Genomic DNA, 19,962 nt, shown 5'->3' with positions numbered 1-19,962 from the left:
ATAGCAGTCCTGCTATCAAATAGACGCGTCTCTTCAGTTGAAGTGAGGTGGATGAACCAGCACCTGTTATACAGAGTGAAGTAAGCCAGAAAGAGAAAAACAGGTGTCATGTATCAATGCATATGTATGGAATCTAGAAAAATGGTACTGATGAACCTATTTGCAGGGCAGGGATAGAGAATCAGACATGGAGAACGGACTTGTGGACACAGCGAAGAAAAGAGAGGGTGGGGTTAACTGAGAGAGCAGCATTGACTATATACACTCTCATGTGTAAAACAGACAGCTAGTGGCAAACTGGTGTATAACACAGGAAGCTCAGCTCAGTGCTCTGTGATGACCTAGAGGGTTGGGATGGGGTGGGGCAGGGGGAGGCTTAAGAGGGAGGGGATATATGTATACTTAGGGCTGATTCATGTTGTTGTAGGGCAGAAACCAATACCACAGTGTAAAGTAATTATCCTGCAATTAAAAGTAAATTTAAAAAAATAGACACTTTCCAGCCCCAGGTGGTTTTGTCCTTTTTTATAGGGTTAGAAGGGTTCAAGGAGGGACCCCTGGGGAGAGGTCTGTGCAGGGACAGGGCGGGGAGGCCTCTGCTGACCCAGGGGCAAGGTGTTGCCTTTGTGATAAATCAGGCACTTTGCCACCCGAGATCATGGTTCCGAAGGATTTCTTTCTGTGTAGTCCAGTTGCATGGCATCTACTTTGGAAAGCAGCTGCTTCATTGTGAAAGACGGCTCTAAAGGGCTCTTATTATTCCTCAAACCATTTCAGCCTCTTTCCAGCAGGGGCTGTGTTGAGTCCTCAAGAGAAGAACTGGTGGCTGAGGAGCCTGTGAGGCCTTGAGGAGGGGAGTCGGGGAGGGAATGGTGCTGTGATGGGGCAGAGAGCTTCGAGTCCCTTCAGAGCTCAGTGACCAGTGTTAGCGATCTTTTCTGTCGTGAAAGCCCCCGGGCTTCCTGAAGCCAGAGTCGGCAAGTCTGACAGATCCGCGGAGAATTCCACACTCCAGGCAGATGCAGGGAGGTGGGCTTCTCGGCGCTGATGGTGACTCGAGTGCAGTGTCTGCTTGTGTTCTGATTTCAGTTTCTTTCCTCTGAATTGTGGTAAAATATACATCTCACATTCACTATCTTGCATGCATGCCTGCTCAGTCGTGTCTGACTCTTTGCGACCCCATGGACTGTAGCCTGCCAGGTTTCTCTGTCCACGGGATTATCCTGTCAAGAATACTGGAGTGGGTCACCATTTCCTCCTCCAGGGGATCTTCCCGACCCAGGGCTTGAACCCGAGTTCCTATGCCTCCTGCATCGGCAGGTGGATCCTTTACCACTGAGTTACCTGGGAAGCCCCGATTCACTATCTTAACATTTTTAAAATTGAAATATAGTTGATGTACAACATTATGTTAGTCTCGGTTTCAGTGTTGAGTTAGCTTTCCTAGCGATTTGACATTTGCATATGTGGATGAGATGATCACCGTGGTAAGCCTAGTGAGCATCTGTCTGCGTGTAAAGTTACTGCATTGTTACCGTATTCCTTATGCTGTGTGTCACATCCCCTGGCTTATTTGTTTTGTACCCTGAAGTGTGTACCCTTTAATTCCTTTCAGCTATTTACCCAGCCTTCCACCTCCTCCCCTCTGGGAACCAGCTTGTTTCTTCTTTGTATCTAATAGCGTTTTCATTCTGTTTTGTTTCTTAGATTCCACATGTAAGTGAGATCCTGTGGTATTTCTTTTTTTCTGTCTTCTTTCATCTAGCATGAAACCCTCTAGATCCATCCATGTTGTCATGAATGGCAAGGTTTCTTTTTTTTTAATGAGTAATAATTCCATTGTGTATATGTATGTGTGTGTGTATACACCACGTCTTTTAAAACAATACTTTTCTTGGTTTCTGACTGTGCTGGGTCTTCATTGCTGCATGGGCTTTTCTCCTGTTGCAGTGAGTGGAGGCTCACACTCTCGTTGTGGTGTGCCAGCTGCTCACTGTGGTGGCTTTTCTTGTGTGGACTGCGAGCTCTGGGGCACACGGGCCTCAATCACGGCCGCATGTGGAGTCAGTAATTGCAGTTCCTGGGCTCAAGAGTACAGGCACAGTAGTTGTGGCACGTGGGCTTGGTTGCTCTGCAGCATGTGGGATCTTCCTGGATCAGGGATCGAACCTGTGTCTCCTGCATTGACAAGTAGAAAAGTAGATTCTTTACCACTGAGCCCCCAGGGAAGCCCCTACCACATTTTGTTTTCAGTCTTCTATCGATGGACACTTGGGTTGCGTCCATATTTTGGCTATTGTAAATAATGCTGTAGTGGACATAGGGATCATGTCTTTTCCAATTAGGGTTTTTATTTTCTTTGGAAAAATACCCAGAAGTGGAATTGCTGGATTGTATGATTGTTCTGTTTCTAATTTGTTGAGGAACTTCCATACTGTTTCCGATCGTGGCTGGACCATTTTATGATCCTGCCACCAGTATGCAAGGTTTTTTCTACACTCACACTAGCATTTGTTGTTTGTTGTCTTTTTGTCAGTAGCCATTCTGACAGGTGTGAGGTGATATCTCACTGTGGTTTTGATTTGCATTTCCCTGATGATGACATTGAGCATCTTTCATGTGTCTGTCGGCCATCTGTAATACTTCTTTGGAAACATGTCTGTTCAGATCCTCTGCCCATTATTTAATCAGGTTGTTTGGTTTTTGATACTGAGTTGAATGAGTTCTCTGTATATTTTTAGATATTAACCCCTTATCAGGTAAACCATTTCCAAATCTCAGGCTACCTTTCATCTCTCATTTTATTGATTTCAGTCTTCCCCTTTTTTTCTTGGTGATTCTGGATAAAGAGTTGTCCATTTTGTTTATCTTCTCTGAGAACCAGCTGTTGGTTTTGTTGGTCTTTGCTGTTGTCTCCTCCCTTTCTTTTTTGTCGTTTCTGCTTTGCTCTTTGTGCTATGTCTCCTTCTGGCTCTGGGTCTTGCTCTCCCCAGCTGCTGTGGGTGTGGGGCACCGTTGTCTGTCTGCTGTCTCTCAGGGTGGAATTGTACTTGCTCTAAGCTTTGAACTGTGGTGCTGGAGAAGACTCTTGAGAGCCCCTTGTACTGCAAGGAGATCCAACCAGTCCATTCTAAAGGAGATCAGTCCTGGGTGTTCATTGGGAGGACTGATGCTAAAGCTGAAACTGCAATACTTTGGCCACCTCATGTGACGAGTTGACTCACTGGAAAAGACTCTGATGCTGGGAAAGGTTGGGGGCGGGAGGAGAAGGGGACGACGGAGAATGAGATGGCTGGATGGTATCACCGACTCTGTGGACATGAGTTTGAGTGAACTCCAGGAGTTGGTGATGGACAGGGAGGCCTGGCGTGCTGTGATTCATGGGGTCACGGAGAGTCGGACACGACTGAGCGACTGAACTGAACTGAACTGAACTGAAGCTGCCCTGGAAGATCCCCTGGAGAAGGAAATGGTAACCCACTCCGGTATTCTTGCCTGGAGAATCCCATGGACGGAGAAGCCTGGTAGGCTGCAGTCCACAGGGTCGCAAAGAGTCGGACACGACTGAGCGACTTCACTTTCACTTTAAGCTGCCCTGTAGAGCTGCGTTTGCTGCGTCCCATAGGTTTTGAGTCTTCGTGTTTTCATTGTCACTTTTTTTTTAAGGTATTTTTAAAATTTCCTCCTTGAAGTCTTCAGTAATCTGTTGGTTATTTAGAAGCATATTGTTTAATCTCCACGTGTTTGTGTTTTTTACATCTTTACCCTGCTAGATATCCCTAATTGATATCTAGTCTCATAATGTTGTAGTCAGAAAAGATGCTTGATAGAACTTAAATTTTCTTAAATTCACCAAGGCTTGATTTGTGACCCAAGATGTGATCTGTCTTGGAGAATGTTCCATGTGGCATTTGAGAAGAAAGTATATTCTTCTGTGTTTGAATAAATGTCCTGAAGATATCAGTTAGGTCCATCTGGTCTAATGTGTCATTTAAGACGTGTGGTTTCTTATTAATTTTCTCTGTGGATAATCTGTCCATTGCTGTAAGTGGGGCGTTAAAGTCACCCACTATTATGATGTTACTGTTGATTTCCCTTTTTATGTCTGTTAGTGTTTGCCTTATATATTTGGCTTCCCTGGTGGCTCAGTGGTAGAGAATCCACCTGCAATGCAGGAGATGTAGGTTTGATGCCTGGATCAGGGGGATCCCCTGGAGAAGAAAATGGCAAACCACTCCAGTATTCTTGCCTAGAGAATTCCATGGACTGAGGATCCTGGTGGGCTACAGTCCATAGGGTCACAAAGAGTTGGACATGACTGAAGCGACTGAGCACACTCCTATGTTGGTTGCATCAATATTTACAATTGTTAGGTCTTCTTTTTGGATCGATCCCATGATCATTATGTAGTGGCCTTATCTCTTGTAATATTGTTTATTTTAAGGTCTGTTTTGTCTGATAATGAGAGTTACTGCTCTGACTCTCTTTTGCTTCCTATTTGCATGGACTATATTTTCCCATCCTCTAATTTTCAGTCTATTTGTGTCTCTTGGTCTGAAGTGGGTCTCTTGTAGACAGCATATATATAGGTCTTGTTTTTGTATCCATTCAGCCAGTTGGTGTCTTGTTGGAGTGTTTAATCAGTTTACATTTTAAGTAATTATTGATATATGTGTTCCCATTAGCATTTTATTGTTTTGGGTTTGTTTTTGTAGGTCTTTTCGTTCTCTTGTGTTTCCTGCTTATGGAAGTCCCTTCAGCATTTGTTGTAAAGCTTGTTTGGTGCTACTGAATTCCTTTATTCTGCTTGCTATTAAAACTTTTGATCTCTCTGTCAATTATGAATGAGATCCTTTTGGGTGGAGTATGCAAAAAAGCAAAATAGCTGTCTGGGGAGGCCTTACAAATAGCTGTGAAAAGAAGAGAAGCGAAAAGCAAAGGAGAAAAGGAAAGATATACCCATTTGAATGCAGAGTTCCAAAGAATAGCAAGGAGAGATAAGAAAGCCTTCCTTAGCAATCAATTCAAAGAAATAGAGGAAAACAACAGAATAGGAAAGACTAGAGATCTCTTCAAGAAAATTAGAGATACCAAGGGAACATTTCATGCAAAGATGGGCTCAATAAAGGACAGAAATGGTATGGACCTAACAGAAGCAGAAGATACTAAGAAGAGGTGGCAAGAATACACAGAAGAACTGTACAAAAAAGATCTTCATGACCAAGATAATCACGATGGTGTGATCACTCACCTAGAGCCAGACATCTTGGAATGTGAAGTCAAGTGGGCCTTAGAGAGCATCACTACGAACAAAGCTAGTGGAGGTGATGGAATTCAAATCCTGAAAGATGATGCTGTGAAAGTGCTGCACTCAGTATGCCAGCAAATTTGGAAAACTCAGCAGTGGCCACAGGACTGGAAAAGGTTAGTTTTCATTCCAATCTCAAAGATAGGCAATGCCAAAGAATGCTCAAACTACCGCACAATTTGCACTCAGCTCACACGCTAGTAAAGTCATGCTCAAAATTCTCCAAGCCAGGCTTCAGCAATACGTGAACCATGAACTTCCAGATGTTTGAGCTGGTTGTAGAAAAGGCAGAGGAACCAGAGATCAAATTGCCAACATCTGCTGGATCATGGAAAAAGCAAGAGAGTTCCAGAAAAACATCTATTTCTGTTTTATTGACTATGCCAAAGCCTTTGACTGTGTGGATCACAATAAAGTGTGGAAAATTCTGAAAGAGACGGGAATACCAGACCACCTGACCTGCCTCTTGAGAAACCTGTATACAGGTCAGGAAGCAACATTTAGAACTGGATATGGAACAACAGACTGGTTCCAAATAGGAAAAGGAGTACATCAAGGCTGTATATTGTCACCCTGCTTATTTAACTTATATATAGAGTACATCATGAGGAACGCTGGGCTGGAAGAAGCACAAACTGGAATCAAGATTGCCGGGAGACATATCAATAACCTGAGATATGCAGATGACCTCATCCTTATGGCAGAAAGTGAAGAGGAACTAAAAAGCCTCTTGATGAAAGTGAAAGAGGAGAGTGAAAAAGTTGGCTTAAAGCTCAACATTCAGAAAACTAAGATCATGGCATCTGGTCCCATCACTTCATGGGAAAATAGGTGGGGAAACAGTGGAAATAGTGTCAGACTTTATTTTTTGGGCTCCAAGATCACTGCAGATGGTGATTGCAGCCGTGAAATTAAAAGACACTTACTCCTTGGAAGGAAAGTTATGACCCACCTAGACAGCATATTAAAAAGCAGAGATGTTACTTTGCCAACAAAGGTCCGTCTAGTCAAGGCTATGGTTTTTCCCGTGGTCATGTACGGATGTGAGAGTTGGACTGCGAAGAAAGCTGATCACCGAAGAATTGATGCTTTTGAACTGTGGTGTTGGAGAAGACTCTTGAGAGTCCCTTGGACTGCAAGGAGATCCAGCCAGTCCATTCTAAAGGAGATCAGTCCTGGGTGTTCATTGGAAGGACTGATGCTAAAGCTGAAACTCCAATACTTTGGCCACCTCATGTGAAGAGTTGACTCTCTGGAAAAGACTCTGATGCTGGGAGGGATTGGGGGCAGGACGAGAAGGGGATGACAGAGAATGAGATGGCTGGATGGCATCATCGACTCGATGGACATGAGTTTGAATGAACTCTGGGAGTTGGTGATGGACAGGGAGGCCTGGTGTGCTGTGAATCATGGGGTCGCAAAGTCAGACACGACTGAGCGACTGAACTGAATTGAACTGAACTGAATCTTGGTTGTAGATTTTCCCTTCTGTGCTCGCTTTGGCAGCACATATACTAAGATTCTTCCCTTTGATTACCTAAATGTATCCCTTCTGGCCTGCAGAGTTTCTCCTTAAAGATCAGCTGTTAAGCATGTGAGGTTTCCCAAAGCAGCAAGTATATTACTTGCTGCTTTTTATACTTTTCTTTTGTGTCTTAATTTTTGTTAGTTTGATTAATAAATGTCTCAATGTGTTTCTCCTTGGGTTTATCCTGTATGAGACTCTGTGTTTCTTGGATTTGATGGACTATTTCCTTTCCTATGTTGGGGGAGTTTTCAACTATAATCTTTCCAAAAATTTTCTCTGACGCTTTCTTTTTCTCTTCTTCTAGGACGTCTATAATTTGAATATTGGTGCATTTGATATTGCCTCAGAGGTCTCTGAGACTGTCCTCAGTTTTTTTCATTGTTTTTTTCTTTATTCTGCTCTTTAGCAGTTATTTCCACCATTCTCAGGTGGAATTTCCACCATTTCACCTCGCTTATCCATTCTTCTGCCTCAGTTATTCTGCTGTTGATTCCTTCTAGAGTATTTTTAATTTCAGTAATTGTGTTGTTCGTCACTGTTTGTTTTTTCCTTATTTCTTCTAGGTCCTTGTTAAGTGTGTTAAAGGTTTCTTGCATTTCCCCCATTCTGTTTTTGAGATTTTGGGTCATCTTTGCTAACATTACTCTGAATTCTTTTTCAGGTAGTTCACCTCCTTCCTCTTACTTGGCTTGTGAGTTTTTGCCTCATTCCTTCATTTGCACAGTATTTCTCGTCTTTTCATTTCGGCTGGCTTACTGTGCTCGAGGTCTCCTTTCCTGCGGTCCAAGGGTCATAGCTCCTCTCAGTTTTGATCTGCCCTGGGTGACTGAGGTTGGTCCGGTGGCCTGTGTAGGCTTCATGTCGGGAGGGGCTTGTGCTTGTGTTCTGGTGGGAGCAGGTGACAGGGCTGTGTGAGGTGGTGTGTTTTGGCGTGTCTGGGGGAAGCCTGTCTGCTGATGACTGGGTTTGTGTTCTTACCTTGCTCCTTATTTGAGTGTGGCATCCTGTGCTGGGTGCTACCGGCAGTTGGGAGGTGCTGGGTCTTGAGTCTGTGTGTTCCTTTCTGGTGGTCAGGGACTCCTGCCCGTACTCAGCTGTTCTCTGCAAGATCTTCTGCATCTGAAGATGCACTCCTGATGTATCTGTGGAGAGAGATGTACTCCACTTCCACCTGCTCCTCCACTGTCTTGTCTCTCTGCCTTCTCGTTTTGTTGATGGTTTTCTGTGCTGTGCAAAAGCTTTTAATTAAGTTCCATTTCTTTTTTTGTTTGTTTTTGCTTTTGTTTGCTTTAGGAGACAGATCTAAAGATGTATTGCCACGATTTATATCAAAGAGTGTTGTGCCTATGTTTTGGGTTTTCTGGTCTTACATTTAGGTCTTTAATCCACTTTGAGCATATTTTTGTATGTGGTGCAAGACAATGCTCTGGCTTCATTCTTTCACATGTACCTGCCCAGTTTCCCCAGCACCACTTACTGAATGGATTGTCGTTTCTCCAGTATATGTTTGTGCCTCATTTATTTTAGACTAATTGAGCATAAGTGTATGGCTTTATTTCTGGGCTCTCTGTTCTGTTCCTTTGATCTTTGTGTCTGTTTTTGAACCAGTAGGATACGGTTTTGATTACTGTAGCTATGTAATTTAGTCTGAGGTTGCTGCTGCTGCTGCTAAGTCACTTCAGTCGTGTCCAACTCTGTGCAACCCCATAGATGGCAGCCCACCAGGCTCCCCTGTCCCTGGGATTCTCCAGGCAAGAACACTGGAGTGGGTTGAGGGAGCTTGATATTTCCAGCTCTACCTTTTTTCTCAAGATTATTTTGGCTATTTGAAGTCTTTTGCATTTCCATACAAATTTTAAAATTACTTGTTCTCATTCTATGAAAAATGCCATTGGTATTTTGATGGGGGTTGAATCTCTGGATTGCCTTGGGTTGTTTTTGTTGTTTAGTCACTAAGTCATGTCCAACTCTTGTGACTCCATGAACTATAGTCTGCCAGGCTCCTCTCTCCCTTGTTGACCTTTGCTACCATATCTGCAGTCACTTGAGGACTGTGTCCTTTTGCCTCGACTTTACTTTGGAAGTGCAGGAAGACTGTCCTGTGCTCTTAGGTGAGCCCAATGCTGGATCCTTGCCCAGTCAGTCAGCTTCAAGGTCAGGGCTTATTTTGGACACTCATACTTTTTCCCCTCACTTAGACTGTTTCTTTCCAACTAGGTAGAAGAAAAGGCAAAATTTGATGGAATTTTTGAAAGCCTCTTACCTGTCAATGGTTTGCTGTCTGGAGACAAAGTCAAGCCAGTCCTCATGAACTCAAAGCTGCCTCTTGATGTCCTGGGCAGGGTGAGTGGTTCTCTCACACAGGGCGCTACTGCTGAGTCTGGTTGGTATGGCACAGCCGTGCACCATCAATTTTCGCAGGAGCTGACGTGGATGGAGCAGTCACTGCATTTGGGCTGGCTCGGGGCCTCTCAGGCTGCAGCTCACGAGGCTCCCCAGCACGCATGGGGTGGCAGCCGCAAAGGTGCTCTCGCTGCCCAGGGCTGAGGACAGGCCAAGCTGGACTTGAACCCAGACCTGTAGGGGAGAAGTATGTTCACATATGTCTGTATTTCCTTTCTATTTTTAATTTTTTTTTTCTTCCCTGTGAACCTAAGGTAAAGGTACTTTCAATTCTGCTGCAAGTTTAGATAAAATTTTATGCATTCTCCATCCCCCCCCTTTTATTTTAAAGCCTCAGTTTTGTTCCTGTTAAACACAAGTATTTAAAATTTTAATATTTGGCCGCACTGCGCGGCATGCAGGATCTTCATCCCCCAACCAGGGATCAAGCCTGTGCCCCCTGCAGTGGACGCATGGAATCTTGGCCACGGGATCACCTGGGAAGGCCCTATAAGTTTTGTAGATACACTCTCTGCACCTGGCTGTCTCCTGGTGAGATTGGTTATGGCCCCCGCAGCTGCCCTGTGCGCCTAGCGCAGCTCTGTGGTGGCCTTCTCTGTTCCACTCTGGATCCTGGGGGATGGGTGCGGTCCTCTGTCTGGATGGAACTGCTGCTGTGACAGGTGCAGACCTGGAGTAGGAGGCCAGAGCACGGTCCAAACACCAACCCACATGGGCACCTGTTTACACGTGTTATGCACGCCTGCACGTCCACGCACCCACCCGTCCATGCACACACGCCTCCACGTCCACACGCCCACCCGTCCATGCGTGCACGCCTCCACGTCCACGCACCCACCTGTCCATGCACGCACGCCTCCACGTCCACACACCCACCCGTCTATGCACGCCTCCACGTCCACATACCCACCCGTCCATGCACGCCTCCACGTCCACACACCCACCCGTCCATGCATGCCTCCACATCCACGCACCCACCCGTCCGTACCTACATGCCTCCGTGCACCCACCCGTCCGTGTGTGCACGCCTCCATGCCCACGCACCCACCCGTCCATGCACACACGCCTCCACGTCCACATGCCCACCGTCCATGCACGCCTCCACATCCACACACCCACCCGTCCGTGCACGCCTCCACATCCACACACCCACCCGTCCGTGCATGCCTCCGTGTCCACACACCCACCTGTGTACGCCTCCACGCCCACATACCCACCCGTCCGTGCGTGCACGCCTCCACGTCCACGCACCCACCCGTCCATGCATGCCTCCATGTCCACACACCCACCCGTCCGTGCACACCTCCATGCCCACGCACCCACCTGTCCATGCACACCTCCATGCCCACACACCCACCCGTCCGTGTGTGCGCACATCGGTGCACTCAGGCATCCATCCATGCATCTCTGCATGCCCATTCATCTGTGCACCCTTGCACCCACACGTTGGGTATCCATTTAGTCATTTGGAACCTTTTTCTGGAGTCTGCTCTGTGCCAGCCTTGTGCTGAGCACTGGGAAGAGGGGGATAGACTTATTAATAGATACAGTCCTGGAGGTCAAATAAGTAAGTAATAGTTAAGATCCTAGTATTTATTTATTGAGGGCCTAGTATGTGCCAGACGCTGTTCTAGGGCTTTGTAGGAATGAAGTCACTGAATAACTTGCAACTACTTTGTTATGAATGGTGTCACTTTTGTTTCCTTTCTTTATTTTTTGAGATACAGTATGTGGGATCCTCCCTGACTGGGTCTTGAACCAGAGCCCCCTTCATTGGGAGCACAGAGTCTTAACCACTGGACCGCCAGGGAAGTCCTCCATTTTCCGTATGAGGAAATGGGGGCCTTGAGATTGGGCAGTTGGTTGCTCAGGGTTTCATGGAGAAGGGAATGAGGTCCTGGTGGTCCTAGAGTCCTCACTTTTCCCTGGTGCCCCCCTGCCGCACCACTGCCTCCTTGATAATCACAGTTCTGCTTGGTGGGTCAGTAATAGAGGGGAGGCACCTGACCAGCCTGAGCAGGGGGTTCAGGGCAAGCAGGGAAGGCTGCCTAGAGGAGATGTCCCTGGGCTGTAGCCTCCAGAGGCACTGAACGGGGCTGATGGTGGGCTGAGAAGGCCAGGTGCGCGATGGCATGCGCAGAGGCCTCCCAGCGTGCCGAGGAGGGCTGGCATTCCCACCAGGCGGTTCCACCCACGGGGCATGTTGAGCAGTGTCTGGAAACATTCTTGCTTATCCTACCTGTCCCACTCTCCCGCCAGAGTCCCACCTCTGCAGGTAGGCAGAAGCCAGGGATGCTGCTCAGTATCCTGCCGTGCACAGGGTGGCCTCCACAGAGATGATCTTGCCCCAGACATCAGTGGTGTCAGGGTGGGGTAGGACCGTGGGGCCAGGAACGCCTGTATGTGCTGTATTTTGGGGAATGTTACTCTTCCTGGGCTGCTACTTCCTCAGTTGAGACCATGGACGTAAAGCACTCAGCCCAGTGCCAGACACTTAAAGGGCATCCGTGTGCCTGAGGGGACTGTGAGCAGTTTGAGGGCCCTGGAGGTCCCGGTGGAGTCCCAGGAGGATTGGCTGGGGTGTGGAGACCAGCTCAGGGCACGGGGCTCCCTGGGCCAAGCGGAGCGGCAGGGTCTGAGTGCTGTCAGTGGGCTGAAGTGGGGTGAGAGTGTGTGCTAAGGCAGGTCCTGAGGTTACCCTGGGGACAGGACTGGAGGCAGGGAGGCCAGCTGAGGCTCTGGCCTCTGTGGAGTGATGGAGTGGCCCAGGCCAAGGATGCAGCAGCAGGAGGTGACGAGGAGGGCCCACACATGGCAAGCAGCCCTGGGCTGGAGCAGCTGGTGGCTGACTGGGGGCGGGCACCAGCATCCATAGCATCGTGGACGGACCCTGGCCCTTTGCCTGGCTCTGGTCACTGGCGTCTGAGTCAGGCTGGCCCCTTCTGGTCCTGAATGGCTGACCTAGGTCAGGAAGCTCGTGCCTTGATTGTACTTTGGAAACCTAACACACAGCATTTGACCCATGCCTGCCTTGTCTTTCTGGGTGCTAGGTTGACCTGGCATAGTTTGTGGCCTCTTTCTCACCATCCACTCATAGGGGAGAGGAGTGAGATCCCATACAGAGTCCTACTCAGGTGCATGCCTGTGGCCCTCCCCAGCCGTGATGGGGATGGGGTGGGGGGGAGGGTGTGTGCATGCGTGCGTGCATGCACGTGCAGGGGGCGGGCTTGTGTTCAGAGCAACAACTGTACTAAAACCAAAGACTGAAAACCAGATTAGACATGATTATAGTCATGGTCATCTGTTAGCGAAAATGGCCGTCAATATGGTGGAAAGGGTCTTGGAATTGACAGCACTTCCTCGGATGATGGCTTTTCAGAGACCCTAAAGACTGCTGTTTAAATGCACTTTGATTTCCTTGTCTTAACCCGGGTGTGCAGTCAGACTGTGAGTTCTGGTGGGCGTGCCTGCCACCACACAGGCCCTTCCTGCCTGCGGGAAGCCCAGGTACCGTTGCCCACTAAGCCTCGCTGCTCTTCCCTTGCAGGTCTGGGACCTCAGCGACATCGACAAGGACGGACACTTGGACAGAGATGAGTTTGCGGTGGTAGGTCCCTGCTGAGACTCTCTTCCCCACCCTCCTGAGGATGGAAACATGCCGCTTGTATGGGGATCTCTGGACTTTTTCTTTCGTTTTTTATTGGAGTGTAGTTGCTTTGCAACATTATGTTAGTTTCTGCTGTATAATGCAGTGAAGCAGCTATATGTGTACGTATATTCCCTCCCTCCCGCCCTGGATTTTTTTTTCCTTGTTTGTTTCTTTATTTATTTGGCTGTGCCTTATGGCACGTGGGATCTTTGTTTCCCCACCTGGGATGGAACCTGTGCCCTCTGCATTGGAAAACCATAGTCTTTAACTGCTGGGCCACCAAGAAATTCCTCTTGTTTAATTTTTTTAAGAATGTTTATTTTGACACAATTTGGGTTTATTCTTTTGACTTTTCACTCAGATGCCCAGTGTTGCCATTTTACTGCAATGACTTTCTCTCTCCCTCCCACTCTTCCACTCCTTGCCCAGCTCTCTCCTCTCATTTGCATATGAAGGTATACAGCCATATATACACACACATTAATTTTTCCTTTGAACCATTTTAGATCTTCAGACATGGGCCTTTCATCCTGAAATACTTCATTGTGTATATCCCCAAGCCAGAGGATTCTCTTATGTTCAGTTCAGTTCAGTCGCTCAGTCGTGTCCGACTCTTTGCGACCCCATGCATCACAGCACGCCAGGCCTCCCTGTCCATCACCAACTCCTGGAGTTCACTCAAACTCATGTGCATCGAGTCGGTGATGCCATCCAGCCATCTCATTCTCTGTCGTCCCCTTCTCCTCCTGCCGCCAATCCTTCCCAGCATCAGACTCTTTTCCAGTGAGTCAACTCTTCGCATGAGGTGGCCAGAGTGTTGGAGTTTCAGCCTCAGTATCAGTCCTTCCAGTTACCACCATCTAATTCAAAATCAGGAAGTTGGCGTTGACATTGTGTAATTTATTATAGTGTCTGTTGTTATAAGTTATAGCACGTATGTTTTATATATACACATATATATATTAAGTGTATTATTTTATTAATCTGTTGTCTAATATAAGGATAGTATTCACATTTTGCCAGTTGTTCCCCAAAATGTCCTTTATAGTGAAGGAGACTCCAGCCTCGTGTGTCTATAGTCCAGTTTCTTGCAGTTTGTAGTTGTAGTCCAGTTTCTAGGTCAGCTCCTGCATCTGTCTTCCTGTCTTGTGGTTGTGTGGGCATTTTTAAGGCCAGTGGTTTGTAGAGCGTCCCTTGGTGAAGGGTTGTCTGCTGTTTCCTTGGGATGATCTGGGGCTTGTACTTCTGTGGGGCAGGTCCCCACAGATGCTTGTCCTCCCCAGGGCACAGGACATCGATGGCACGTGTAATGTCTTGTTACGTGTCTTCTGCCTTGATGTCAGCCTTGATCGAGGTCAGGCGGAGGCTCGGGACCCTCTGCAATTACTGTTTTCCTGCGCAGTCTTGCATGGGAGACGACACGTGGAGACTGAACACCCTGCACCCTTGCACCTCTCACCTGCTAGCTGTCGCATCCTCCCAGGAGTCTCACCTGAATCAGTCAGGTTTCTGATAGTTGCCTTGTGAGGATTTTCTGGTTCTGTCATTCCTTGTTACATTTTCTTGCTCGCCCTCTACTGTAAGGGCTTTGTTCACATCATGGTGGACTTAGGGATGTGTCTCCTGTTCTCTGTTCCATGGTTTAGAGTCCTTTACTCGCGTGATTTATTTTGCCCAGTGGGAGCTCCTTGCAGCCCAGCTCCTTTGTCATTTGGTCACATCGTATCATCCTTTGAGCATTTACTTACTTTTGGCGTGGTGCGTTGTTCCCGGCTCTTGCTGTGCACCCCTTCTCTCAGCTCCATTATCAGCCATTGCTCTGGGACCCCAGTTCCTTATAGTGGAGAAGGGTATTAGAAACCACGGTCTGGGCTCTGGAGTGCTCAGCGGCCCCTGGGATGCCATGCTTCCTCTGGCCCTTTCAGCAGACAGAGCTGGGAAGCAGGTGTTTGTGTAGACATGACCAGGTGTCCTGCGCTTCCTTGTCAGCTCTGTCCGTGCCAGATCCCTGACACTCCTGCCCTCTTCTCCTTTAGCAGCAGTGCTCGATCTCTGCGTAGTGGGGGCTCTTAGGTCCCACAGGCTGCCTTCCTATGCAGCTGCCCTTCCTCCACACCCCTGCAGCTCCCCACCCACTTCTCCCAGCTCCCTGCTGGGCTGACTTTGCCTGGCCCCCATCTCCCCACCCTGGGCCCCTGTCATGCCGTCCCCTCTTCTTCTTTCTCCCTTCCCTCCTCCTCGTTCGCATCTTTGATCATTCTCTCCGTTTTGTGACATTTATTTACCCATCTCATTCCATTAAACGTTAAACGAAAATAGAATGAAGTAGCCCCTTATAGTTAAGGACAGTGCTTTAATAAATAGTAATTAAGTTCAGGGTTTCCCTGGTGGCTCAGGTGGTAAAGAGTCCGCCTGCAGTGAGGGAGACCTGTGTTTGATCCCTGGGTTGGGAAGGTTCCCTGGAGGAGGGCATGGCAACCAACTCCAGCATTCTTGCCTGGAGAAGCCCCATGGACAGAGGAGCCTGGCGGGCTACCGTCCATGGGGTTGCAAAGAGTTGGACAAATTGAGCGACTAAAAAGCACACACATGATTCAGTTCAGTTCAGTCACTCAGTCGTGTCCGACTCTTTGCGACCCCCTGAATTACAGCACGCCCAAGCAAAAATAAATTGCTGAATAATCTGGGAATTCCTAAGTAATAGAAAAACAATGAAATACAACAATATCCATCTTCTGTTCTAGGAATTTTAAATGTATTTCAGATGAAATTTTATAGCATACAAATGAATTAAAGCTTATTACTGTCTTACTGTGCTGTGGTATAAAGCCTTTGAAATTTTAAACTTCTAGATTAAATTTAAACATCTTCCAAGAAAATTCTCATGTGATTCCATTCATATTCCCTACACCCCACACTACTCAGTTGTGTTTTTTTCCCCCAACACACATTAACTTCTTAGAGCATTTTCTGTGTTTCTCTGTCATCCTGTTCTTTTTACTGACTGTCCATTATTATTTTTTAATTTATGGTAAAATACATATAACAGTTTATCATTGTAGCCGCTTTTAGGTTTGGGAGTTTAATACACTCATGTGACTGTGCAGCCATCACTGCCGTCCGTCGTCAGAGCTTTTTGACCTGGCAGAGCTAAAGCCCTATCCCCGTTAAGCACTAATCGCCAAGCCCCTCATGCTTTATTGTTATATTTCTATTTTTTTTTCAAATATATTTGACTGCCCTATGTCTTAGTTGTGGCATGCAGGATCTAGTTCTCTGACCAGAGATCGAACCCAGGCCCCCAGCAATGGGATCGTGGAGTTTTTAACCACTGGACCACCAGGGAAGTCCCTCTTTTTGTACTCATTTCAGTGTTGTGTGATTGAATGAGCATCTTGGAAAATCATGCATTGGTGGCATAGCTCATCAGGAAGGGTTATTTTCACTCGTTCCGTTTGGAAGCAGCCTCAGAAAGAGCCGTCTTCATGGCCTCCCTGAGCCACTGGAAGAGCTGCCCTCCACCTGCCCTGGCCCTGGGCCTCGCCCCCCAGATGTCTTCTTTTGTCCTCGCAGGCCATGCACTTGGTGTACCGAGCCCTCGAGAAGGAGCCCGTGCCCTCCGTCCTGCCCCCATCCCTCATCCCGCCCTCCAAGAGGAAGAAGACAATGTTCGCGGGTGCCGTGCCTGTCCTGCCTGCCAGCCCCCCACCGAAAGACAGCCTCCGCTCCACGCCTTCCCATGGCAGCGTCAGCAGCCTCAACAGCACTGGAAGCTTGTCTCCCAAGCACAGCATCAAGCAGGCACAGGTACAGCGCCCTCTGCATGCTGGCCACGCCTCAGAGCAGCTGTTGGCACTGCTGCATAGAGTCCCAGTAAGAGATTGTTCGGGAGTGAGTCATTTGTGACCCAAGAAGGGTAAAGTCTGTGCTTGCATCACATCTTTAGAGCACATGTCTTAGGCTCTCTGGCTGCTGTCACAATGCCGTAGCCTGGGTGGCTTCTAAACAACTGATTTATTTCTCACTTCTGGAAGCAAAAGTGCAAGATCACGGTGCCAGCAGACTTGGTGTTTGGTGGGGCTGCTTCCTGGTCCACAGCTGGCTGCCCTCTCGCTATGTCCTTGTACAACTGAAGGGGTGTGGAAGCTCTCTGAGGTCCCTCTTACAAGGGCACATTAATCCTATTCATGAGGACCCTGTTCTCATGAGCTAGTCACCTCCCAGAGGGCCCCCTGCCACTTCTAACACCATCACACTGGGGTTGAGGACTTGTGGTATATGAATTGAGGGGATCACAGACATTCAGACCATAGCAACAGGGCTTCAGAATTAACTTTCTCCTTCCCTTATACATAAACATCACCTTTTCCCAGACATACTGAGCACGCTCCCACCTCGGGGAGCTCTGCTCACTCCCCTGCCCCTCCTACCTCGGGCAGACCCTTGGCTGGGAGGGTGCGCCCCCAGATTGCACACTGAGGCATCTGGCATCGCAAGGCCTCTGCTCACAGGTCACTTGTCTGGAAAGCCTGGTGTGACCACTGCTGCATTCTTCTAGATTCTTCTACCTTCATTCTTCTAGATCTTCCACACCTGGCCTGTTCTGCAGTTAATTATGTATCATCTGTTCAGGTCCCCCCTTCACCCCTAGCCCTCTGCTGTTAACTTTGTGAGAGCAGAGTTAGTTCCTGATTATAATGTCAGTGTCGAGAAGAATCTCTGGTGCTCTGATGCTCAGTAAATACATGTTGAGTAATCAGATGATGGAGGAAGGCATCCGGTCTCATGTTAGGAAAACAGGAGGGGGCTCTACCTCTCCACAGGACAGCTCCTTATTTGTCAAAAAAGATGCTTCTCCCTCTGCCAGCATCATGAGGGGCCCTTTATGAAAAAGCACCTTTGACATTGTCTGAAATGTGCAAGAACAGGAGATACATCTCTGCCTCACTTGTGGTTTCAAAAGCAATGAATTGTGACAAGAAGACCATCCAGCACCATGTGCATGTCTGCACCATGATGAAAATGGAAATGAGAAATGCACAAGAAGGCAGTGAGGTGTCTTGATAGTGACATTTGAAAAAACCCAATATTATTTATTTTTGGCTGCACTGGGTGTCATCCCTGCACATGAACTTACTCTGGTTGCAACAGGAGGGGTTGCTCTGTTGAGGTGAGCAGGCTTCTCACTGTGGTGGCTCCTCTGGAGCACAGGCGCTCGGGCACATGGGCTTCAGTAGTTGCGGTGCATGGGCTTAGTTGCTCCAGGGCATGTGGGATCATCCTGGACCAGGGATGGAACCCGTGTTCCCTGCATTGACAGGTGTATTTCTAGCCAGTGGACCACCAGGGGAGTTCCAGTGATCATGACACATCTTTAAAGCTCGGTTTTCGACTTACGAGGCTCAAGAAGCTCACGTATCTTGGAGTTGGGAAAAAAAAAAAAGATATCAGAGGGGGAGGAGGAGGCTTAGTCCTAGGAGCCCGTTGGAGAGGCATGGCCTCCGGCTGGTGAGCTGTGTGTGGCTCTTGGTGAAGGGCAGTCACAGCTGGCCCCGCCCAGGCACCTTTCCCAGCCCACTAGCTGTGCCCAGTACTTTCTGGGGCTGCCCTCTGGGGAGACAGATGATAAACTAAGCTTCCGATGATAAGCTTAGTTTCCATCGGTAAACTGAGGAAGCTCCAGCAGTCCTGAGAAAGCAGAATTTGGCCTGGCCAGGAAATGTCAGGGTGAGGAAGGCTTGCCCTCCTGCAGGTGGTGCCAGCTGGAAGGTCCCTGCTGCAGTGACATCTGAGCCGACACCTGAACAATAAGAAGCCACCCAAGGACTAGCGCCTGGCCAGGCTCTGAAGTGGGGACGTTCCCTGTGTCCTTGAAACAGGAAGAAGACGGGCAGGGTGAGCCAGGAGATGTTGAGCTGGAGTCAGAGATGTGGGGCTGGGCCTGGTGACCTAGACTTGCATGAGCTGCTTTTTTCCAAGACCCAGCACCTTTTAAAAAGTCATTTATGTGTTTTGGGTGTGCTGAGTCTTTGTTGGGGCACGTGGGCATCCTCAAGTGGCAGTGATTTGGTTGCTGCTCTTCCTCGCAGCGCTCAGTCTTCTTAGTGTGGCGGCTTCTCTTGTTGGGGAGTATGGACTCTGGTTGCCCAGCTCTAGTTGCTTCGTGGCATGTGGGATCTTCCTGCATCAGGGATTGAACCTGTGTCCCCTGTGTTGGCGGGTGGATTTCTGTTCATTGTACCACCAGGGAAGTCCCAGACCCATGACCTTGAGTCTGCAGAATTCTTGCCAAGAGTTCTTAAGTACCACAGGTTAGGCCATGTGTGGTGTGTTTCACTGACAAGGGAGCAAGTGGGGCTGAGGTTGCTGATGGGGGCAGCCCACCCCCTGGTGATCTGGCGGCTTTCCCCAGATCCGAGGAGCATGCTGCTGACCCCGCCGACTAGACGGTGTACTGCTGGCCATGGTTGGAGGTCAGAAGTGGGGGTGTGTTTGTCCCCTTCCCCAGGAATAGGGGCAGCTTGTGGAATCACAGATGTGAGAGCAGGCATCTCTGTGGACCCACAGACTCCATGCCTCCCCCCTCCCTCAGTCCCTGCTACTTTCCTCACCCCTAGGTGAGCAAAGCCCTACCTGGGCCCCCAGAGGGCCAGTTACAGGGGCCCCGACCCCATGTCTCCCGCATTGGTAGGCAGACTTTTCACCACTGAGGCACCAGGGAAGCCCTGCCTTGGCCCTGGTGGACCCTGGCATCTGCCCTTCTTGTGTGGCATCTGCACTTCTTGAGCAGGTGGTGTGGGGAGAGATCACACATGGGCTGGGTGACCGACCACCAAAGTCACAGCACCTTGCTAGGCTCTCAGCTGCGTCCGCCGCAGCAGGGCCCTCTGGGGTGGTGGGGCCCTCCTGGGTGGTATTCGTGCTCCTCCGAGGCCCAGGCTCCGGCATCAGCACTGCGGACTCTGGGTGCCCACCCGTCCCATGGGCGCAGTTTGCACATCAGCCCCGCTTACTGTGTGGCAGTGCCTTGTGTGTGCTGACGCCCCCAGGGGGTCTGCTGAGTAGTGAGCTCAG

General features: G+C 48.6%; 1 protein-coding gene across 11 annotated transcripts in view; it reads left to right on the top strand.

Moving 5' to 3' along the window:
* The window catches only part of EPS15L1 (epidermal growth factor receptor pathway substrate 15 like 1), a 107,267-nt gene that overhangs the window by 29,984 nt on the left and 57,321 nt on the right, over positions 1-19,962 (top strand). For all 11 annotated transcript variants that reach the window (XM_088839139.1, XM_055431450.2, XM_055431451.2 and 8 more), the window contains 3 exons: positions 9,054-9,179; positions 12,787-12,846; positions 16,462-16,695. In XM_088839139.1, coding sequence (XP_088695265.1) covers positions 9,054-9,179; positions 12,787-12,846; positions 16,462-16,695 — 420 coding nt within the window. The remainder of the gene's footprint in view (positions 1-9,053; positions 9,180-12,786; positions 12,847-16,461; positions 16,696-19,962) is intronic.

This window comes from Moschus berezovskii, chromosome 8 (genome assembly GCF_049115385.1).
Source record: "Moschus berezovskii isolate FMDL1 chromosome 8, NW_MosBer_1.0, whole genome shotgun sequence".
Taxonomy (NCBI): domain Eukaryota; kingdom Metazoa; phylum Chordata; class Mammalia; order Artiodactyla; family Moschidae; genus Moschus; species Moschus berezovskii.
This window is presented reverse-complemented; position numbering and strand designations above follow the sequence as displayed.